Source organism: Ovis canadensis, chromosome X (genome assembly GCF_042477335.2).
Source record: "Ovis canadensis isolate MfBH-ARS-UI-01 breed Bighorn chromosome X, ARS-UI_OviCan_v2, whole genome shotgun sequence".
Classification (NCBI taxonomy): domain Eukaryota; kingdom Metazoa; phylum Chordata; class Mammalia; order Artiodactyla; family Bovidae; genus Ovis; species Ovis canadensis.
The window spans coordinates 128788505-128813637 of NC_091727.1; the positions used below are offsets into that span (position 1 = coordinate 128788505).

Below are 25133 nucleotides of genomic sequence, written 5' to 3' on the forward strand. Positions count from 1 at the left end.
TTCTTGTTTCTTGAGGTAAACCTGTATTGCTATGAACCTTCCCCTTAGCACTGCTTTTACAGTGTCCCATAGGTTTTGGGTTTTTGTGTTTTCATTTTCATTTGTTTCTATGCATATTTTGATTTCTTTTTTGATTTCTTCTGTGATTTGCAGCACGTTGTTCAGCTTCCATATGTTGGAACTTTTAATAATTTTTCTCCTGTAATTGACATCTAATCTTACTGTATTCAGAAGCAGAGACATTACTTTGCTGACTAAGGTCCATCTAGTCATGGCTATGGTTTTTCCAGTAGTCATGTATGGATGTGAGAGCTGGACTGTGAAGAAGGCTGAGCGCCGAAGAATTGATGCTTTTGAACTGTGGTGTTGGAGAAGACTCTTGAGAGTCCCTTGGACTTCAAGGAGATCCAACCAGTCCATTCTGAAGGAGATCAGCCCTGGGATTTCTTTGGAAGGAATGATGCTAAAGCTGAAACTCCAGTACTTTGGCCACCTCATGTGAAGAGTTGACTCATTGGAAAAGATTCTGATGCTGGGAGGGATTGGGGGCAGGAGGAGAAGGGGGCGACAGAGGATGAGATGGCTGGATGGCATCACGGACTCGATGGGCATGAGTTTGGGTGAACTCTGGGAGTTGGTGATGGACAGGGAGGCCTGGCATGCTGCGATTCATGGGGTCACAGAGTCGGACATGACTGAGCGACTGAACTGAACTGAACTTACTGCATTGTGATCAGAAAAGATGCTTGAAATGATTTCAATTTTTTTGAATTTACCAAGGCTAGATTTATGGCCCAGGATGTGATCCATCCTGGAGAAGGTTCCATGTGCACTTGAAAAAAAGGTGAAATTCATTGTTTTGGGGTGAAATGTCCTACAGATAGCAATTAGGTCTAACTGGTCTATTGTGTCATTTGAAATTTGCGTTTCCTTGTTAATTTTGTGTTTAGTTGATCTATCCATAGGTGTAGGTGGGGTATTAAAGTCTCCCACTATTATTGTGTTATTGTTAATTTCCCCTTTCATACTTGTTAGCATTTGCCTTACATACTGCGGTGCTCCTATGTTGGGTGCATATATACTTATAACTGTTATATCTTCTTGGACTGATCCTTTGATCATTATGTAGTATCCTTTTTTGTCTCTTTTCACAGGCTTTATTTTAAAGTCTATTTTATCTGATATGAGTATTGCTACTGCTGCTTTCTTTTGGTCTCTATTTGTGTTAAATATCTTTCTCCAGCCCTTCACTTTCAGTCTGTATGTGTCCCTTGTTTTGAGGTGTGTCTCTTGTAGACAGCATATATAGGGGTTTTGTTTTTGTATCCATTCAGCCAGTCTTTGTCTTTTGGTTGGGGCATTCAACCCATTTACATTTAAGGTAATTATTGATAAGTATAATCGCGTTGCCATTTACTTTGCTGTTTTGGGTTCAAGTTTATACACCCTTTCCGTGTTTCCTGTCTAGAGAAGATCCTTTAGCATTTGTTGAGGAGCTGGTTTGGTGGTGCTAAATTCTCTCAGCTTTTGCTTGTCTGTAAAACTTTTGATTTCTCCTTCATATTTGAATGAGATCCTTGCTGGGTACAGTAATCTGGGCTGTAGGTTTTTCTATTTCATCACTTTAAGTATGTCTTGCCATTCCCTCCTGGCCTGAAGAGTTTCTATTGAAAGATCAGCTGTTATCCTTATGGGATTCCCCTTGTGTGTTATTTGTTGTTTTTCCCTTGCTGCTTTTAATATTTGTTCTTTGTGTTTCATCTTTGTTAATTTGATTAATATATGTCTTCGGGTGTTTCACCTTGGGTTTATCCTATTTGAGACTCTCTGGGTTTCTTGGACTTGGGTGCCTATTTCCTTCCCCATTTTAGGTAAGTTTTCAACTATTATCTCCTGAAGTATTTTCTCATGGTCTTTCTCTTTGTCTTCTTCTTCTGGGACTCCTATGATTCGAAGGTTGCGGCATTTAACATCATCCCAGATGTCTCTGAGGTTGTCCTCATTTAATTCTTTTTTCCTCTTTTCTTTATTTATTTCTACCATTCTATCTTCTACCTCACTTATCCTATCTTCTGCCTCTGTTATTCTACTGTTGGTTCCCTCCAGAGTGTTTTTGATCTCATTTATTGCATTATTCATTATATTGACTCTTTTTTATTTCTTCTAGGACCTTGTTAAACATTTCTTGCATTTTCTCAATCCTTGTCTCCAGGCTATTTATCTGTTACTCCATTTTGTTTTCAAGATTTTGGATCATTTTCACCATCATTATTTGGAATTCTTTATCAGGTAGATTCTTAATCAGGTAGATTTGGTAGGCATTTATCCTGTTCCTTTACCTGCTAGGTATTTCTCTGCCTTTTCATCTTGTTTAGATTGCTGTGTTTGGGGTGGCCTTTCCATATTCTGGCAGTTTGTGGTTCCTCTTTATTGTGGAGGTTCCTCACTGTGGGTGAGGTTGAACAGGTGGCTCGTCAAGGTTTCCTGGTTAGGGAAGCTTGTGTCGGTGTTCTGGTGGGTAGAGCTGGATTTCTTCTCTCTGGAGTGCAATGAAGTGTCCAGTAGTGAGTTCTGAGATGTCAGTGGGTTTGGTGTGACTTTGGGCAGCCTGTATATTGAAGCTCAGGGCTATGTTCCTGTGTTGCTGGAGAATTTGTGTGGTATGTCTTGCTCTGGAACTTGTTGGCCCTTGGGTGGTGCTTGGTTTCAGTGTAGGAATGGAGGCTTTGATGAGCTCTTATCGATTAATGTTCCCTGGATTCAGGAGTTCTCTGGTGTTCTCAGGATTTGGACTTAAGCCTCCTGCCTCTGGTTTTCAGTCTTATTCGTACAGTAGCCTCAAGACTTCTCCATCTCCTTTCAAAGACAATGGGCTGCCTTTCTGGGTGCCTGATGTCCTCTGCCAGCATTCAGAAGTTCTCCTGTAGAATTTGCTCAGTGTTCAAATGTTCTTTCGATGAATTTGTGCGGGAGAAAGTGGTCTCCCCGTCCTATTCCTCCACCATCTTAGGACTGCCAGGAAGGTATTTTTAAAAGTGCTTATCTGAGAATTTGTATTGGTTCAATTTGGGGCCTGTGCTGGCAAAATATAGCCTGGTTAAATTTTGTTCTGCTGTTCTGTTGCTTTAATGGGAATCAATCCAATTTTTTTCAGGAGCATGGGGTTGTTCAGACTTTTCTCAGAGGGTGAAACTGTTTACCAGGAGAGTCTAGTTCCTTGCAAGCCAGAAAGGAAAAAAGAAACAATCACCAAACCAGTTAAGATGAATTCTATTCATATATATAATTAGGGAAATAAAAATCAAGGGGATAGAAGAAACCAATAAAGAAATGAACAAAGGACATGAGCCGTTTACATGAAAAAAAAATATCCTTTAAACATATGAAAAGATGGCCTATTTCACTCATAATAATGGAAATACCATTATTTTAACTATAAATTTAAATTATCCTGAAAGTAAAGGCAAAGGATCTAGCATATCCAAAGAAATTTTTTAAAAAGAACAAAGTTGGAGAACTTACATTACCTGACATCAAGTCACACTATAAAACTACTGTAATTTAAACAGTTGCTACTGACTTAGGATAATAAAATAGATAGGTATAATTGACAGCACAGAAATACACCTACACATAAAAAATTATTTGATTTTTGACAAAGGCACCAACATAATTCAATGGGTAGAGAGCTATTTTAAATAAATGATGCTAAGCAAAAATCATTTTAAATGGATGATAGATAGTCTCCAATATAAAAACTAAAACTGTAAAACTTACAAAAATAAAACAGAATATATTTGTAACTTTGGAACAGGGAAAGTTTTCTTGGGCAAAACACAGAAAATAATAATCATACAATAAAAAACTGATAAATTTATGAAAAATCAATAAAATTAAAACTTTTGCTCATCAAAATACACTGATAATAAAATGAATAGGCAAGCCAGACAGGAATAAAATACTCATAAACATATATTTTACAGAGAACCAGCATGCAGGATATGTAAAGGTCACTTTCAACTTATCAATAAAACGGGGAACAAACCATATTTCAAAGTTGGAAAAATATCTGAATGTGTAAATAATCCACACATACATGCAAAAGAGCTCAACATCAATAGTCATCAGGGAAATGCAAACTGAAACCAATATACATTACCAACATACTTACTAAAATTCAAAAATGAAAAGATCGATAACAGCAAATGCTGGAGAGAATGCAGAACAACTGAAACTTTCATACTGTATTGGTTAGAAAATGATACAACCATTTTGGGGAAAGGTCTAGTAGTTTCTTTTTTACTACTGAGGTATAGGTGATTTACAGTATTATATAAGTTTCAGGTGTACAACATAGTGATTCACAATGTTTTTTCAATTTGTAGTTATTTATTTAAAAAATTTATTTTTTAAGTGGTAGAAAGCTGCTTTATAATTTTGTGTGGGTTTCTGTAGTACAATAGTCAGTATTATAGAACAACTGTACTGTGATTCACAATTTTAAAGGTTATATAGTCCATTTATAGCTATTATAAAAATACTGGCTATATTTCTGGTACTGTACAGTATGTCCTTGCAGCTTATTTTATACATAGTTTCTACCTCTTAATCCCTTACCCTATCTTACCCCTCGCCACTGATAACCACTAGTTTGTTTTCTATATCTGAGAGTCTGTTTCCTCTGTTATATTCATCAGTTTTTTTTTTTTAGATTCTACATATAAGCCCTATCATACAGTATTTGTCTTTTTCTGTCTGATTTGTTTCACTAAGCATAATATCCTCCAAGTCCATTCATGTTGTTGGAAATGGCAAAACTTCATTTTGCTTTTTTTTTTCAACTGTGTGTGCACGTGTGCTCAGTCATGACTCTTTGCAACCCCATGGAATGTAGCCCACCAGGCTCCCCTGTCCATGGGATTTCCTAGGGCAGAATACTGAAGTGGGTTGCTGTTTCCTCCTCCAGGGTATCTCTTGAGTCTCCTAAAATGGAAGGCAGACTCTTTACCACTGCATCACCTGGGAAGCCCTGTTGTGAATAGTACTGCCATGAATGGCCTTCCCAGGTGGCGCCAGTGCTAAAGAACCTGCCTGCCAATACAAGAGATGTAAAATACAATGTGTTCAATTTCTGGGTCAGCAAGATCCCCTGGAGGAGGGCATGGCAATCTACTCCAGTATTCTTGCCTGTATAATCCCATGGACAGAAGAGCCTGGTGGGCTATAGTCCATAGGGTCACACAGAGTTGGACACCTGAAGCGATTTAGCATGCACACACTGCAATGAATATTCGGAGGCATGCATCTTTTTAAATTATAGTTTTCTCTGGATATATGCCCAGGAGTAGGATTGCTGGATCAATATGGTAGTTCTATTTTTAGTCTTTTGAGAAACTTCCATACTGTTTTCCATAGTGGCTATACCAATTTACATTCCTATGAATAGAGTACAAGACTTCCCTGAGAAAGGTCTAGTGGTTTCTCTTACAACAAACACACATTTCTCTTATGACCCAACATTTCTACTCTCAGGTACTTAATCAAGCATAATGAAAGCATATACCCATTAAAAATTTGTAAAATAATGTTCTTAAGAATTTCCCTAATAATAATAAAAACTTGACACAGTCCAGGTATCCATCAACACTGAATGGACAGACAAACTTTGATATACTTGTACAACAAAATGCTCAATAAAAAAAATAAAGAACTACTGATAAACACAACAACATGAATGGATTTCAAAAACAATAGTCTGAGCAAAAGAAGCCTTACAAAGGAAGTACATGCTGTATAATTCCAAATGGATTTCTAAAATATACAGAATTAACTTATGATAAAAATCATTACAGTATGGTTGCCATTGTGGATGTTAGGGTAAGAACTGAGGAAAGGGGCAAAAGGGAAATTTCTAGCATTAAATGTTGATAGGGGTTTGGAGACACAGAATTATGTATCTGCTAAAATCCAGAAAATGTACCCTTAAGATTTGCACATTTCATTTATTGTGAATTTGTATCAAAGAAAAAGAACCACCACAGAATTACAATGAATGACAAGCATACAGCAGTACTGAAGGCGAAGTTATTGCTGTTGTAGTTTACTCTGAGTTGCATTAAAAATAAGTCAATGAAAGGAAAAAGGGATGGACAAATATTTGACAAATCTTACATAGTAAAATGTTGATAGTAGCATATCAATGGTGGGTATAAAGTAGTCACTATCAAATTCTACTTTGTTGTATACATACAATTTTTAAAAATTAAATGTTGGAAGAGAGGGGGGAAAAATACTAATTGTAGAATCTAGGTGGTAGATATATGGATTTTCCCTGAACAATTCTTGTTAATATTTTATGTGTGTTTGAAATTTCTCGCAATAAAATGTTTAGAAAACTATACTGAGACACCTAGTTGTTGCCAACAGTTTGGCAAAAAATCCAAGAGGTCATCAACATACTCATTTAGCAAGGCTGTGGGGGAACAAGCACACTCATACATTTTTGCTGGGAGTGTAAAGGGGTACAACTGGAGAGGAATCTGTCAATATATAGAAATGCATTTGTCCTTCCATTCAGAAAATCCATTTTTACTGTTCTATGCTAACATTACACATATGAAATTACATATATACAAGATTATTCACTGCAGCATTATTTCTAATAAGAAAATTGCTAAAATCCCAATCTAGCAACTAGCAACTGGTAGAACAAACCATGGTATACCCAAGCAATTCAATACTAGGCAATTATTTTTTTTAAAATCATGATCTCTATACACTAATATAGAGGGATCTCTAGAATATAAAGTTAAATGAAATAAGTAAAATGCAAAGAGTCAAAAGGTAGTACTCTATCTTTCGAGAAAGGTAGGAGATTTTATATATATATATTCCTATTGACTTGTATTTGTATGAAGGAACACCAGAAGGATAAATAACTAAAAAAATAACTATACATGTGATGTGGAGGAACATAGTAGATGGAGAGAGATAAAGCAAAAACTTCTTATAAAAGTGTTACTTCAGTACATACATATCACCTATACAATGAAATAAAACACAAAAATATCAATGGAGGATTTTTAAAAAGCCATGATGGGGAGTAACATGGGCTTTCTAGTTAATTGGATTTATCACCCATAAAATTTCCCAACAGTTACAATTTCTTCAAAAGTTAAAAGCAAATTGAGAAGCAGCAAATACTTCCATACCTTTTGGTCCAGGTAGCCCATCCAAGCCAGCTTGTCCTGGAGGACCTTGAGGTCCTGGGAAACCACGATCCCCTTTTGGACCAAGTATTCCTTTGAAACCTGGGAGTCCTGGAGGCCCGGGTGGCCCAGGTAGCCCAAATCCTGGTTCTCCCTAAAGCATACACATGATAAAACACAACAAAATTCCCATGACTTTCTTGGTGTTTACTGTTTACTATAGAGAATTTAAAGCAGACAATACAAGGTAATATTCCCCCCAGCTATGATACAGGAAATAGGATAAATAAATGAAAAGTAATTGGTATGCAGTACAGAACATTTGGAAGGACAGGAAACAGGGCTTAGTAAAACAAATTGAATTATTTGGTCTGGTTTCAGGACAAGAAAGAAATATCTGAGAGAGCATGAAACTAAAGAACCCAAGTGAGGAAATGCGATCACGGGTTGCTGCTGCTGCTGCTGCTGCTGCTGCTGCTGCTGGCTCTGCCCAGCAGGCTCTGCCATTCCTGGGATTCTCCAGGCAAGAACACTGGAGTGAGTTGCCATTTCCTTCTCCAATGCATGAAAGTGAAAAGTGAAAGTGAAGTCACTCAGTTGTGTCTGACTCTTCGTGAGAGTCAGCCTACCAGGCTCCTCCGTCCATGGGATTTTCCAGGCAAGAGTACTGGAGTGGGTTGCCACTGCCTTCTCCAGATTACAGATTAGGTGATTACTTTATATTTGACTAAGAATAATAATGGAATTTTGGGTTTTGTATAAAATGACCATTTACTTAGAGGAGAATACTGAAGTATTATATGTATTTATGGGCCTTCCAGCTGGCTCAGTGGTAAAGAATCTACTTGCCAATGCAGGAGATACGGGAGACATGAGTTCAACCCCTGGGTTGGGAAGATCCCCTACAGGAGGAAATGGCAACCCACTCTAGTATTCTTGCCTGAAAAATCCCGTGGACAGAGGAGCCTGGTGGGTTATAGTTCATGAGGTCACAAGAGTCAGACATGACTGAGTGACTGAGCAAAACACATATACATTTATATGTGAAATGATACAATATTCAGATTTAGGTTAAAATCCTTCAGCAAGGGGAAAAGAAGAGTAGATGCAGCAAATATGATAAAATCTTGATAATTTGGCATCTGAGTGATGGGTATACGAAAGCTCATTGTTATTATTCTGTGCAGTTTTGCATTCATTTGAAAAGGTTTATAATAAAATAAAACCAATCACTAGAGAAGTGATTTCTCATGAGATCTGTGGTCATGATCAATGTTTCTTTCCATGGGAAAAAAGGTAGTAATGATAAAAACACAGGAAATTTAAATTAATTAAGCATAGAGAAAATACAGGAACAGTTAGGATAATTATATACCACAATAATTTGCTGAAGATGACTAAGGAAAATTCTAGATCAGATAAAATATAATAAGAGGAGAGGAAACCAACTTAAACACAGTATTATTATTACTAAGTCAATAGCAGTGATTTGAATTATGTATCTGGGATGGAACAGAGGAAAAAGTATGAGAAGTGCTTGACATGATGTGTGTGTGTGTGTGTGTGTGTGTGTGTATTAGTCACTTAGTCATGTTCAGCTCTTTGTGATCCCAAGGACTGTAGCACGCCAGACTCCTCTGTCCATGGGATTTTTCCAGGCAAAAATACTGGAGTGGGTTGCCATTCCCTTCTCCAGGGGATCTTCCCGACCCAGGGATCAAACTCAGGTCTCTAACATTGCAAGCGGTTTCTTTACTGCTTGAGCTACCAGTGAAGCCCACTTGTGATATTCAACACCATTTAAACCAACCACCATACGGACATGGGCAGAGATTAAGTGGAATAGCGATACTACGGAAAAGCACAGAGGAAGCTGACGACTGTATTTTCTCATTCTCATCAAATAACCAGTCATTCTAAAACAGGTTCAGAATTTTTTTTAAATTTTGCTTCAAATTCGACCTCTTGGACTATTAAAAAAAGTGTTTGGAGTTAAATATTTTTAAATAAAAATGCAGTAAGTTAAGTTCTATTTATATAGTAAAGACTTGGGATGATGTCTAAGTCAAAATAGAGAAGGCTAAGGGAAGGAAAGGCTTCCCTGGTGGCTCAGAAGGTAATGAATCCACCTGCAATGCAGCAGATGTGGGTTCGATCCCTGGGTTGGGAAGATCCCCTGGAGGAGGGCATGGCAGCCCACTCCAGTATTCTTGCCTGGAGAATCCCATATACAGAGGAGCCTGGTGGGCTACAGTCCATGGGGTTGCAAAGAATCGGACACAACCAAGCAACTAAGCACAACACAAGAAAGGTAGGGAAAATAGAAAAAGAAGAAAGAAGGAAGTAAAATGTCTCAGACCTTTGGTCCTGGAAAGCCTGGTGGCCCAGAAGGACCTTCAAGACCGATTCTTCCAGGTGATCCAGGTGCTCCCGGAGGTCCTGGAATTCCAGGAAAACCTGTAAATTAGAAGTCATTAGAAGTCAATCCCCAAAGAGAAGACACTGTAAGAAAGATACCCAAACTCCTAAACCCACATTTCACCCTATTATATCATGCTTAGTGACTGGTGTAAGATGTTAGAAGCACAATGACATTCTAGATGACTCCAGACCAAGCCTTACAAATACCTGATATTCTCTCTCAATCACTTTGTGGTCCTATTATTTTCATACAGGGCTAAATAGCATTTGTGGCTAATGCTCTTCTAAAAGAAAGTAAAAGCTATTACCAATGAGATAGAAGAACTAAACTTAAGAAATCAATTCCACGCAAAAATGCAGAGAAACTTTTATTCTGCTTATATCTGGATATAGTATAATAAAAGGCCTACCACATAATTCTGGAAATGAGCTAAAAACAATGGTAGATGTTACACATATCAGTTCAGTTCAGTTGCTCAGTCGTGTCTGACTCTTTATGACCCCATGAATTGCAGCACGCCAGGCCTCCCTGCCCATCACCAACATACATAAACATAAAATCAAATCTGACTCTTCTGAAGTCATTTAGTATAAATGATTAAGGACATGTTTAAGCACTGTTCTCAGATTAAGATAAACACTTGCCATTCATGAGAAAAAGTTCTGTGAAGAATAAAGCAGAACTGAAGCAACAGTCCAAAAATTTTCAGTGAATCATGAGACTATGACTTAAGGATAAAACATTACTTGGATGAATGTGTGCAATAAATCTGTTTTCTGTTTAATATAATCCATTCATTTAACAAATATCTACTGAGTGCTTACTATATGCCAAAAACTCTTTTGAGTACTTAAAATATAATGGTGAACACAAAAGACACATTACTGTGATTTTTAAAGTTTATATATCATTTTTGCACATCTAGGATTTACATGTTTTCTTGTCTGGCAAGTTTTAGATAAAGACAACAAAACTATAGCGCACACATTCTGTGACTTTTCATTTAAAACTTTTTATTACACAAAGGGTTTTCCTTAATGGCTCAGCAGATAAGAGAATCTGCCTGCAGTGCAGGAGACATGCATTTAATCCCTGGTTGGGAAGATCCCCTGGAGGAGGAAATGGCAACCCACTCCAGTATTCTTGCCTGAAAAATTTCATGGACACAGGAGCCTGGTGGGTTACAGTCCAAATGGTAGTAAAGAGTCAGACATGACTGAGCACTGAGCAAACTACACATAGAAAAAGTTAAAACTAATATATTTTATCTATTGTATAAACTATATCACAGAATAATATCACTTTAAGCAGTTAACCTACCTTGGCTGCTACCCAGTCCTACATACCTTTGGGACCAGGTGGTCCAGGAAGCCCAATTCCAGGGATACCCGGTTCGCCTTTACTACCAGGTATTCCTGGCAAGCCTGGCTGGCCTGGGAGTCCAGGTTCACCTATGGAGAAACAGCAGGTTTTTTTGGAAGTAGCCAAAGAAAGAAGTCAACAAATGTTGAGGGCATAGTCAAATAAATTCCTCACATACCTGGAAGACCTACTTCACCATCTCTGCCTGGGTGACCAGGCAGGCCAGGCTTCCCTGGTTGGGTTATGGTCTGACCTGGATCACCTTTAGGACCTATGTGGGAATTAATAGTGAATAGGAAGTGTTCACTTGACTAAAGACCTCTGTTAATTAAAACAAAAAAATATTTATAATCTTTTGAAAATGCAAACTAATAAAAATCCAAGAGAAAAACAATCTTATATATATTTTCAAGGAAGATACTAAACAGAAGAATGAAATTTCAAAGAGAAAAGTATATTACAGTTCTAAGAATTTTCATGAAGATAGCATCTATAAATATATCAGGCATCCATAAAAATATTTTCTAAATGCAGCTCAAAAGAAAAATATTTATTTTTGGTTAACTACGGGTACTTTAAGGTTTTATGCATGCAAAGTCCAAGTACACATACTACTCATTAATTGAAATAAGACTTTGAAAAAGGTTGAGGATAAAGATGGATTTCTTAATCATGGCATAAAAAGCACTAACCATGAGAGAAAAGTGTGATAAATTTGGCTACACTCAAATTGATTTCTGTTCATTAAAGGCACCATAAAGAGAGTGAAAAGGGCAAGCCACAGTGAATGAAGATTTTGCAAAATAAATATCTAAGAAAGAACTAATACACAGAATACACACACACACACTCCCCTCCAAATCAGTAAGAAAAACAATCCAAAAGAAAAAATGGTAAAAACACTTGAATAGAAATGTCACAAATGGAAAATTCAAATGGTCAACAAACATATGAAAATGTTAATGTTTGAACTTTATGTTAATGGAATCATGGGGTAAGCATTCTTCATGTTAACTTTGTGTATGGATATTGCATATTCATTTTTATTCATTTATATATCAGAGAAACATAAAATAAAACTGCCACCCTATATATCACACTCAACAGACTGGCAAAAGTGTAAAAGTGGCAATACAAAATGTTTTTGAAGATACAGACCAACAAATCTCTAATACTGCTGGTGGGAGTATGAATTGATACAACTGCTTTGGACATGGTTTGGAATTGTCTAATAAAACTGAAGATGTATTTATTCTATGCCTCAAAAATGCAAATCTTAAATATATACCCTAACCCAGTGACTGGCAATTGTTTTCTGCAAAGGACTAGACAGCATATACTTTAGGCTTTGTGGGCCACATGGTCTCTGTAGCAACAACTCAACTCTACAGCAGTAGTGCAAAAGCAAGCATAACAATAGTGAATGGGTGTGAATCTGTTCAAATAAAACTTTCATTTATGACAACATGTGGAGGGCCAGATTTGATTTATGAACTGTAGTTTGCTGATCCTTACCACAGAGTACAAGAATATATACGAGAACGCACATAGAAGCATTATAATAACAGGCCTGAACTATAAATAATCCAATTGTCCATTAACAATAGAATGCATAAATCAATGGTGACACACACACACTGGGATACTGTACAGCAATAAAAATGCTATATCCATATACAAAGTTAACATAAAGAATACTTAACCTATGATTAACATAAAGTTCAAAAAGAAGCATAAAGTACTTTATTTAGGAATACATATCTAGGTGATAAAACTATTTATGGAAGAAAATTATGCAAAAGTGAGGGCAGTGTTTACTTCTTGAGAAATGGATGATTTTTTATCAGGAAAAGACAGAGAGGGGAGCATAGGTTTCCAGAATACTGGCAATGTATGTTTCTTGGCACATGTGACAGTTACGTGTGTGTTTCTATTACAATTATTTGTTAAACTTTGCATTATGTATCATGCACTTAAAAACAACAACAGTAACAATAAATACAGTCAGAGAAACTTTAAAGAGAAGGCCTTCTTAAAACATACACACACACGCACACAGATGCACATACACATTTATGTTTCCTTGCTAAGGAGATCTGGAAAGCCCAAATATAAACAGCCAGGGGAAAACACCTCTCATGAAAGGAACCCCAAATGGTCAAAAGATAATGCATTTCTGTTTTTAAGGACCAAACTAAAAATGAAACCACCATAGCAAACTCACCTGGTATTCCTGGTTGGCCTGGATTTCCTGCCACACCTTGTATGCCTTTTTCACCTACTGGACCTGGAGGGCCAAAACCAACAGGGCCCATAGGCCCCCTATTTCCTGGGAGACCTGGCAAACCTGGGTTCCCAGGGGGACCTCTTTCACCCTTAAAAGCCATTCCACCCTGAAAGGGAAAAGTTTAATATAGAAATACATAGATATAACAGCTATCTGTAGGTTGGTATTACTTAGTACAGTTAGAGAAATGATAGCCATAATAGTTCTTCTTAAAAACTGAGTGTGTGTTACTATGGGATGGTATATGTGAGCACTCTATTCATACATCCTTTCATTAAACAAATATTTTTTGAGTTCCTACTATGTGCCAGGAACTGGTGATAGAGCAAAGAATATAAATAAACTAAAGTCTCTACGTTCATGAAGCTTACATTCTAGTGTAAGTCAAGAAGTTTACAGGCTAGTTAACATTTTATAAAGTATCACTTTCTACCTAAATATCCTAGGCTGTGTGTTGTGCACAAAATAAGACTCTACTCATTTATGTTCAATCTTTAGGCTCCATGGCACATTTAACACAGCCATCTACTCACACTAATCTCTAAGCTTACTATATATAAACCAAATTAGACTTTTGTTGTCAGATCTAAACAGAAACAGACAAGGCTATGTGGGATAAGAAAACGGGAAACTTATACTGCTCTACAGGCATCTTAACCTTCTGCCTACTTGGTCATAGCAAACAGTATTCAACAGAATAGTGGATTAAGCAGAAAGAATTAACAAAACCACTTAGAGAAAAGAATTATAAAGAAACTCTACATAGTTAATAACAATGTGCCATTAGTACATATAATCACATTCTTTTAAGCATTGATCAGATGTTCATCTCAGCACCAGGCCCATCCTAGAAAACATCACTAACAATTTGACACCACAAAATCAAGAATATCAAACCAACTTACAGGTTCTCCTTTGGGGCCAGGAAGTCCTGGCAATCCATCCTGTCCAGGGGTGCCAGGTAAACCAGGAAGCCCTGGAACTCCAGGGGAACCCAAATCTCCTTTGTCACCCTTCATTCCTGGAAATGTGAGGATGTCACTGGGTTCACCTTTAGGTCCAGGAAAGCCTGGAGCACCTGGAGCTCCTGGTATGCCCTGAAGGGTTAAAAAAGAAAGAAAAGAGGAAAAAAAGAAGAGAGAGAAAAAGAAAATCAGTTTCTTTCTTTTTTTCTAATATGTTCTCCAGTTTATCCAATCAACCTGCCCAATAACATTTAGTGTACAAAGCTATGAGTCAAATGAGACATATGAGCCAGCAAGAGTAAAAGAATCAAATAAATCATAATATAAAAACTAAATTTCCTTTATATATATCCACAAGTGAAAACTCAAGGTGTAAATGGGTTTCTTCTACTTCTTTTGCTCTATAATATACTCAAAACTTACTGTTAATCCTTTGGGACCAGTAGCACCAGCATGTCCTTTTTCACCCTTCTGTCCAGGGAAACCAAGAGATCCTAATACACACACACACACACACACACACACACACACACACAGAGAGAGAGAGAGAGAGAGAGAGTCAAATGAGCTTTGGGTTTGAAATTTTGATAAAGCTTATATAAACATCAGCAAGTCAGGAAGTCAAGTCTTAAGGTAAGAACATCATTCAATCTCATTTGACAAGTCACATGCTGATTTCTCTATTTTATGTTCTCAAGATACAGAGATCACCCTTTCTTTTAGGCAAATCTAAACTTTCATGGTATATACAACATTGTATCCTTCAGTTTAGTTCAGTTCAGTCCCTCAGTCGTGTCCGACTCTTTGCGACCCCAAGAATCGCAGCACACCAGGCCTCCCTGTCCATTACCAACTGCCGGAGTTCATTCAGACTCACGTCCATCGAGTCTGTGATGCCATCCAGCCATCTCATCCTCTGTCGTCCCCTTCTCCTCCTGCCCTCAATCCCTCCCAGCATCATGGTCTTTTCCAATGAGTCAACTCTTATCAGGTGGCCAAAGTATTGGAGTTTCAGCTTCAGCGTCAGTCCTTCCAATGAACACCCAGGACTGATCTCCTTTAGGATGGACTGGTTGGATCTCCTTGCAGTCCAAGGGACTCTCAAGAGTCGTCTCCAACACCACAGTTCAAAAGCATCAATTCTTCGGTGCTCAGCTTTCTTCACAGTCCAACTCTGACATCCATACATGACCATTGGTAAAACCATAGCCTTGACTAGACGGACCTTTGTTGGCAAAGTAATATCTCTGCTTTTCAATATAGTATATAGGTTGGTCGTAACTTTCCTTCAAAGGAGTAAGCGTCTTTTTAAAATTTCATGGTTGCAATCACCATCTGCAGTGTATTTCCAATTCCAAAGTGTTTCAAAGCTTGTAGCTGCCAAGTACTATGCATAGAAGTACTCGGCTTCTATAAGCATCCCATTGTCAAAGGCAGAACGAGATAAGGACAAAGTCTGCATATTTTTCTCTGTTCTTACTTGGACAATTTTCCTAGATTCCTACTAGTTCTTTATTTGGTTTATCACTCCCTAAAATTTATTTTATGAAAAAGGATTGGTGCTCAAAGACTAGAGGAAATATTACTAAAGCAGTATTTTCAAAATGGGTCCCTGAAACAGATGCGTTTGCACCACCTGGGTACTGGCTAGAAATGCTAATTCTTGGGCCCTCCATCTCAGGTCTATTGAATTAGAAATTTGGGGGGTGGGACCCAGCAATACAGATTTTAACAAGCCCTCCAAATAATTCTGATGCACTCCCAAGTTTAAAAATCACTAGACCAGAAGTACAAGGCTAGATGATGAACTTCCAGGGGCAGCTATTAGACTTGCTGAAAACCTATCTCCAAACACCAAATGAAATGGTTCATCAGGGAGATACACTAGACATAAAGGTAAGAGATCTGGTGTCTATTCTCAGCCCTGACTGACTCAGACATAAAGTGTGATTTCAAGAGAATATTGGGGTATTCCAAGAGCAGCTAAGTGAAAGTGTTGTGGGTCTGATGGATATCAAATACAGTTCTGCTTGGAATGGATAAGGAGGAGTTATACATAGAAAGAGGAAGACAAATATCATATGATACTGCTTACATGTGGAATCTAAAAAAAGGGAACAAATGAACTTATCTACAAAACAGAAGTAGAGTCACAGATGTAGAAAACAAATTTATGGCTACCTGGGAGTAAGTGGGGGATAAACTGGGAGACTGGGATTGACACATACACACCACTATACATAAAATAGATAATTTATTAATAAGGACCTTCTGCATAGCACAGGGAACTCTACTCAATACTTTGTAATGTCTTATATGGGAAAAGAATCTAAAAAAGGGTGATATATGTATATGTGTCTGATTTATTTTGCACTGCAGAAATTAACACATTATAAATTAACAGCACTCCAATGAAAATTACAAAAAAAAAGAGGAACAGTTTTTAGTTTTTAACTTTTTAAAATTAAAATAAATAAAGAGGAATATTGGCAGTTGATTTCCAAAATCTAGTAAAAGCCCCATTTCTCAACGACAACATATGATACATCCCAAAGACTAGAATCTGCCACTGGAAATGATATTCAGGGGTCAAGCATTATGAACATTTTCCCCAGTTTTCTGGAATAAAAAAGTCTAACTCTGTTTAAGTTATTTTCTTCAACATATAGAAAATAAGGAAAATATTTTTCCTGGAATAATATTGTTGAAATGCTTTAATAGAAAATGTGGGTAGCTTCAGGTACAGAAAGCAAGAGCATAATTTATTTCATAGCAGATACTGATATTTCATATTCAATTATTTATGAATATGAATGACTAGCTATAAAAGGAGAAACTGGCATCATTCTAAAACTATAAGCTCACTAATATCTAGCCAGAAATATTTTAAAGGTTGCCCCAAGGCAGAATGCTTTACCTGGGGGACCTGGAAGACCTGGCAAACCAGGCTGACCTGGAGGCCCTGAAACACCAGTTCCAATACAGTTGAAGCAGGTGTCACCTTTGTCACCTAGAGAAAAACATAATAAAAAACAAATTTTACTTCAATGGTTACATATATCTTCTTTAGACAAGTTCTAAAGAACTTAGCAGGGATTCCCAGGGGGATCTATGGTAAAGAATACCCCAGCCAACGCAGGACAAGCCAGTTCAATCCCTGGGTTGGGAAGATCCCCTGGAAGAGAAAACGGCAACCGACTCCAGTATTCTTGCCTGGAAAATCTCATGGACAGAGAAGATGGCAGGCTACAGTCCATGGGGTTGCAAAAAGTTGGACATGACTGAGTGACTGAACACAAGGAAGTTTGCACTAAAGGACAATATTCCCATGCAACAGTGTAGTTAGAGAAGCTTATATTTAGAATCAATTCATTTGATATATATTTACTGAGAACCTACTATGTGCCAAGCACTACTCAAGGAGTCTATAATACATGATGAACAAAACAGACAAAATCCATACGTTCATGGTGTTCACATTCTACCATTGGCTGAGTAAGTGAAACTGGATATACTTAGGGATGGGTGGCAGATTGAGAAGATGACATATGATAAAAATAAAAACTTAAAGGACATGGCATGTGTGCAACAACTGCAGAGCAGTCTAGGCAGAAAGAGTAGCTATGTCTAGCACACAGAAGGAATATCAAGGAGAAGAGATTACTGGAATAGAGTGAGGAAGGGAAACCAGCTCAGACCATTAACAGGGTATAACAAGTGGTATATCATAAAATATCCTATAGGCCACCGTGAAGACTGTGGCTTTTACTGTGAGTAAAATAAGAATCTAGGAGAAGAAATTCAACAGAAAAGCAACATGATATGACAAGTTTTAAAAGGAGGACTCTGGTTGCTATGTCAAGAATGTGATCTAAGTACAAGGATGGAAACAGATTAACTATGTTAAGTGGCTACGGCTGAAGTGATCTAGGAGAGATGGCAGCTCATCCCAGAGTGACGGCAATGAACACGACGAGTATTAGTTAGATTCTGGACATATCTGAAGGTAGAACCAATGGGGTTTTCTCATGGATCACATATAGAATGCAAAAGAAGGGGGAAATCAGAGATGACATCAATATACATCAAAAATCAAAAAAGAAAAACAATAAAGCTTTTAGAAGAAAACATAGAGGAATATCATCAGGTCCTTGGGATAAGCAAATATTTCTAAAATAGAACAGAAATAGCACTAATCATAAAAGAGGACGTTTATCATTTGATTTCTGTTAATTAACAACCTCTCTTCAAGAAAAGACATGAGTAAAAAATCAAGTCACAGAATGGGAGGATATATTTGTGATACATATATCCAACAACCCAATTAAACACAGAAAAAAATAAGTACTTTACAAAGAGAATGTACAAACTATACAAGAGGCTCAGTATCAATAACTGTGAGAGAAATGGAAACTAAATTCTCTTTGTCAAATGGTTTGGTGATATCTATGGAATCAAAATCTATACCTATCCTATATCCCAGCAATTCTATCTCAAGGTTTACACAACAGGAATGAATGCTTATATCCTATAATACATACATACATATATATATATATATATGTATATATACACACATATATGTATGTATGACATTATATATATATGAATGATCATAGCAGCTTTATTCATAACATCCCCAGATCAAATGTTCATGAACATTGGAATGGATATTTAGGAATATTTAATTGATATAATATTAAGCAAAACAAACCAGATAAAATATTAAGACATAAAAGGGCCTATATGATTCCATTTCTACAAAGTTCAAGGCAAACTGATAGAGGACAAAACAGTGGTTACCTTTGCGAGTGCTGATTAGGATGCACAAGAGAGTCTTCTAGAATCCTGGTTAAGTTCTATATTTTGATTTAGATAGCAGTTACATATGAGATGATAGATACACATATAGAGATACACATATAGAGACAGTATATATAGGGAGAGACATATCTATATAGATAGAGACATATCGTGTGTGTGTGTGTGTGTGTGTGTGTGTGTGTGTGATGGCAATCCATGCCAGTATTCTTGCCTGGAGAAACCCATGGACAGAGGAGCCTGGTGGGCTACAGTTCGTGGGGTCACAAAGAGTTGGACATGACTGAGCGAATAACATTTTCACTTTCAACACTTTCCACATAAAAGATAAAATCATCACAGTGTCTTACGAAGTCCTGTATGATCTGTCACAGACTGCCCCCTCCCTCAAATTATATTACATCATATTCTACGGTTCTCCTCCCAGCCTGCCATGCACCCTGGCCTATGCTCCCTCTCCTCCAGTCACAATGGCTCTCTTTCACATATATGCCAGGGAGGAAGGAATACAAACAGAGCATGTAATTTATTGAAAACCAAGTGAATAAACTATTTAAAGAATGCAAAAATCAAGTAAAATAAGGACTGAGACTATTTGAATTGGCAGTGAATAATCCCATGGACAGAGGAGCCTGGTGGGCTATAGCCCATACAGTCGCAACACTGAAGTGACTTAACACACACAGGCTACTGGTGACTTTGACAAAAACAGCATCTATGGAGTGATGCGAGTGTGTGTGTGGCGGGGGTGAGTCCTGATTGGAGTATGTTTAACAGAAAACGATGGGCTTTCCTGAAAACTCAGCTTTTAAAGAATCTGCCTGCAATGCAGGAGACCCTGGTTCAATTCCTGGGTCAGGAAGATCCACTGGAGGACGGATAGGCTACCCACTCCAGTATTCTTGGGCTTCCCTGGTGGCTCAGCTGGTAAAGAATCCACCTGCAATGTGGGAGACCTGGGTTCAATCCCTGGGCTGAGAAAATCCCCTGGAGAAGGGAAAGGCTACCCTCTCCAGTATTTTTACCTGGAGAATTCCATGGACTATATAGTCCATGGGGTCACAAAGAGTCGGACATGACTAAGAGACTTTCATTTCACTAACAGAAAATGAGAGGAGAGGAGAGGAGAGTTTTCTCGAGACAGTGAGTAGAAAATTATTGAAGAGTTTTGATGCAAGTGAAAGAATAGGAATAGAGTAGTATCTAGCACCTGAAGTGAGATTATGACAAGATATTTTTTAGATGGGTAAACAAACACATATTTGTATACTGCTAGGAATGATCCAGTGAAAGGGGAAAACTGATGATATGGGAGAGTCAAGAATTTCTCAAATGAATCTTCGAGGGAAACAAGAGGAAATGGAATCTATTGTACAAAGAAGTGTTTTAGATAGGAGCAGTAACAATGATCAGCAGGAGGCAGAATAAATATGGTGGTGGTGGCAATTTGTGAAAGTTCTCTTGTTATTGCTTCACCTGGTCTGTGGAGGAGGGAGCTAAGTCAGAATCATAAAATAAGAATAGAAGAGGATGTGTTACTAGTTTGAAAAGGGAAAACCAGGTGCAGGCTCAGAAGAGGTGGTAATTTGGAATTTGTTGTTGTTCAGTCACTTAGTCGTGCCCAACTCTTAGCAACCCCATGGACTGCAGCATGCCAGGCTTTCCTGTCCTTCACTATTTCCCACAATTATTGAATTACCAGGGCTATGTTTTGGTTCCAATGGCAGGAGGGGAGGGCAAAGAAGTCAAAAGTTTATGCATGGGATTGACTACAATGATTGATCATGGAATTTAAGCTGGGTTAAGAGATAAGAAAAGACTTCAAAAGGCTGAGGGATAACAAAGGTTGGCAGGTTTCACTGAGTTTGAAGTAAGGTTGGAATCAGGTTATTAGAGATAGTGAGCTAGATGGATAGGATATAGTGGTCAGGAAATCAAAATTTTGAAGTGTTCACTATTGGTAATGTATGGTCTTGGGGTCTGACCATGGGAGTGAGTGGCTGAGGAAGGGTGAAGGATATAGGGAATTTTGCTGATGACTTGAAAAAATGAAGGCATATGGGGATCAAACCTTTCATTCCTTGTTCTCCTTGGAGTCCTCTATCACCTGGAGATCCTGGAGGGCCAGGAGGGCCTGCTTCACATATCTTATCACCTGAGATCAGATAAAGCAATAATAGCAAGCCAATTGTAAAATATCCAGAAGCCTCAACAAAAAGAAAGTCTGATAGACTAGGGAAAAAAAGATTTATTTTCAGTTGTTTCTATAATATTAATGACAATTTGAAGAACAAATTTAAATATCAAATAATCACCATAAATCAAAAGTAGAAGCAGCAGAAGACTCTCTGAGTTGTCAGAAATACAAGAATGATGCAAACCATCAGATTCACTTATAAATGAAGATAAAATAAATACAACAGAACTTAATAGGAGAAAAGTATATAGCTTACTAGGAGGGATGTGAGGGCCGGGAGGGCCAGGGGGGCCAGGAGGGCCAGGAGCCCCAGGCTGTCCATCAAGTCCAGGAGATCCAGGAATGGAAATTCCAGGTGGACCTTCATCACCTCTCTGACCCCTTTCCCCAGGAAAGCCAGGGGGTCCAGGAGGACCTATAACTGCAGGTCCTAAGATAAAAACAAATACCCATTAAAGTGATCAAAATGATCTTATTTTAGACATATTACTTTGGGTCTCAATGAGACATTAAGTAATGATAAAATCTTCCTTTAATGTATAATATCAGTTATGTTCTTATTTTTTCTATGAGAATCAACATGTAGAGAAAAGATGGAAAGTCCCAATAATGTAAGTACCAGTTTGAATATAAGAAAGAATAAAGTAGTTTTATTACACTTGGAGGGCTTTCCTGGTGGCTCAGGTGGTAAAAAAAAAAAAAAAAAAAAATTCTGCCCACAATGTGGGAGACCCAGGTTTGATCCCTGGGTCAGGAAGATCTCCTGGAAAAGGAAATGGCAATCTACTCCAGCATTCTTGCCTGGAGAATCTGATGAACAGAGGAGCCTGGAGGGCTTCAGTCATGGGGTTGCAAAGAGTTGGACAGGACTGAGCAACTAACACTCACATTACTTTTGGAAACATACTAGTAACTAACTCTCTACACGTTCACACTACAACCTCTTAATCTCTGAAATACTAGAAAGCCGCTGACAGGAGAAGAGGCATCTCAAAGTTTTCAGGTAAACATGGCTCTGTTTCTGGACATTCTTCTGTTCTGCTGTCTCTTCCTGCACTAACACATTTTTTCATTACTACAGCTTTATAATATTTTAAAAACTGGCAAGGAAAATATACTCATCTTTGTTCTTTTTAAAACCATCTTTGTTCTTTTTAAAACCATCTTCACTACACTTACAAATTTATTCTTCCAAATAAATTTCAGAACCAGCTTATCAGTTACATTTTAAAAAATCACTGGAATTTTGAATTACATTAATTTGAATTTAAAGATTAAATTTTGGTAGAATCACCTGTATATAATACTGAATTCCCACTTCAAGTAATAATTATATATATCTTTCCATTTATTTATTTATATTATTTAATAATATTTTACAAAGTTATGCAAAGAGATCTTACACATTTTTGTTAGGTTTATTCATGGGTAAATTTGATTGCTAATGTGAATTTTATTGTTGTTACTATTGTTAACTGATTTTTTCCCCCTCTTGTATGTTTAATTATTTTCTTGCTGGCTTAGAGCAAATTACTTAAATTTGCAACTCATATTTGGCTACCTTGCAAACATTAAGTTCTGATAATTCGTCATTTGATTCTTTTAGGTGCTCTGAGTAGATAATCACATGGCTTGTGAACAACCAAAATGTGGGTTTTTTTGTTTTCTATCCATATGCCTCTTTTTTTCCTTCCAGACTTAGTGCACTGGCTGGGATCTTTAGTATAAGAACAAATAGCATTGGTGACGTTGGTGACCATCTTCATTCTTGACTTGAATGGGAATACTCCTGATGTTTCACCACAAAGTATATTTCCTGCAGAGTCCTGTACTTCCTGTATGAAGTAGACTGCTTCATCAAATTGAGATAGTTCCCTTCCAACCTTAGTTTAAGAATTTTTTTCCTTTTAAAAATAAATAGGTATTAAATTTTTACTTTTTTTTAATCTATTGTCCTATTCCTTTTTAATATGTCAATGTAGTCAATTAAAGTAATGTTGAACCATCCTTGTAATCTTAGGGTAAATACTATTTAGTCACAAATACATTATTTAATATACTTCTGAATTGATAATATTTAAGATTGTTACTCCTACATTCATAAATAATATTGAACTATAGTTATTTCCTGTGTATCTCCTTGGTGGTTTGGTATCAATTGTTAAATTGAATTTCCTTTTTTTTAAAAAAAAATGTTCTGAAACAGTTTTTAAACCCAGAACTGCCTGCTCGGGAACTTGGTAAAATTCATTCATAAAATCCACCCATAAAACCAATACTTTTTCAGGGAGACCTTTAACCTTCCAAAATCTTCTACGGCAATTGATCTACTTAGGTGTCCTACTTTCTCAGGGAAATTTTTATAAAATTATGTTTTCTGTTTCATGAAGAATGTATATTTCATGTAGAATTTCAAAAATGTTGACAATTTTATAGTTTTCTTATAATTCAAGAATTTTAAATGTATTTTATGGTATCTTTTTTTCTTTACTGATTTTGAGTCTTTTCCTGCCTTTATCTTGATCTTACTTTATTTTTACCTTTATCAAGTTTTCCATCTATTTTGTTTATGCTTCTGTTTTAAAATTTTTATTGGCATATAGTTGACTTACAATGTTGTGTTAGTTTCTGGTATACAGCAAAGTCAGTTATACATAAACATATATCCACTCTTTTTTAGGTTATTTTTCCATATGAGTAGAGTTCCCTGTTATACAGTAGGTTCTTACTAGTTATCTATTTTTATATGTGTGTGTGCATGCATGCATGCACCACATCTCTCAGTTGTGACCAACTCTTTGAGATGCCATGGACTGTAGCCTGCCAGGCTCTTCTGTCCATACATAGCAGTGTGCATATATCAATCCCAATCTTCCAATCCTGCCCCCCCCATATTCATGAGTTTGCTTTCTACATCTGTACTTCTATTTCTGTTTTGTAGATAAGTTCATTTGTACTTTTTTTTTTTTTAGATTCCACATATAAGCAGTATCACATGATATCTTTCTCTGACTTCACTTAGTATGACAATATCTAGGTCCATCCATGTTGCTTCAAATAGCCTGTGCTTGTTTTATTTCTTACTATTTTTACAACTTAGCTCATTTAAGTTTAGAAAGTAAAAGTGAAGCCGCTCAGTCATGTCCAACTCTTTGCGACCCCGTGGACTGTAGCCCTCCAGGCTCCTTCGTCCACGGGATTCTTCAGGCAAGAATACTGGAGTGGGTTGCCATTTCCTTCTCCAGGGGATCTTCCCGACCCAAGGATCGAACCCAGGTCTCCCGCATTGCAGGCAAACGCTTTAACTTCTGAGCCACCAGGAAGCCATCTCTAATTTTGTGATCAATTAAGTGTAAGACTTTTGGCTATATTTAATGAATTTTGATATGAAATTGTTTAGCATTTAGTAGTTCATCACCTCCATTTCCGGAGAAGGCAACGGCACCCCACCCCAGTACTCTTGCCTGGAAAATCCCATGGACGGAGGAGCCTGGTAGGCTGCAGTCCATGCGGTCGCTAAGAGTCGGACACAACTGAGCGACTTCACTTTCACTTTTCACTTTCATGCATTGGAGAGGAAATGGCAACCCACTCCAGTGTTCTTGCCTGGAGAATCCCAGGGACGGGGGAGCCTGGTGGGCTGCCGTCTATGGGGTCGCACAGAGTCAGACACGACTTAGCAGCAGCAGCAGCATCTCCATTTCTGTTTATCTTCTTTACCTATAGAGCTATTTACAAATGTGTATTTTAATATAAAAATTTTTGGTGGTTTTTGTTGTTAATTTCTAACTTCATTTTACTGTGGTCACAGAGTATGGCCTGCATACATGTATATTTTTAATTTATTTTTTATTGAAGGATAATTGCTTTA

General features: G+C 37.3%; 1 protein-coding gene across 2 annotated transcripts in view; it reads right to left on the reverse strand.

The window, feature by feature from the left end:
• Positions 1 to 25133, reverse strand: part of COL4A5 (collagen type IV alpha 5 chain) — a 251533-nt gene that overhangs the window by 59768 nt on the left and 166632 nt on the right. For both annotated transcript variants that reach the window (XM_070292139.1, XM_070292138.1), the window contains exons 20-29: positions 21519 to 21692; positions 21137 to 21220; positions 17162 to 17254; positions 14668 to 14738; positions 14185 to 14376; positions 13217 to 13385; positions 11171 to 11263; positions 10977 to 11081; positions 9568 to 9665; positions 7212 to 7362 (exon numbers count right to left, since the gene is read on the reverse strand). In XM_070292139.1, the coding sequence (XP_070148240.1) occupies positions 7212 to 7362; positions 9568 to 9665; positions 10977 to 11081; positions 11171 to 11263; positions 13217 to 13385; positions 14185 to 14376; positions 14668 to 14738; positions 17162 to 17254; positions 21137 to 21220; positions 21519 to 21692 (1230 nt within the window). The remainder of the gene's footprint in view (positions 1 to 7211; positions 7363 to 9567; positions 9666 to 10976; positions 11082 to 11170; positions 11264 to 13216; positions 13386 to 14184; positions 14377 to 14667; positions 14739 to 17161; positions 17255 to 21136; positions 21221 to 21518; positions 21693 to 25133) is intronic.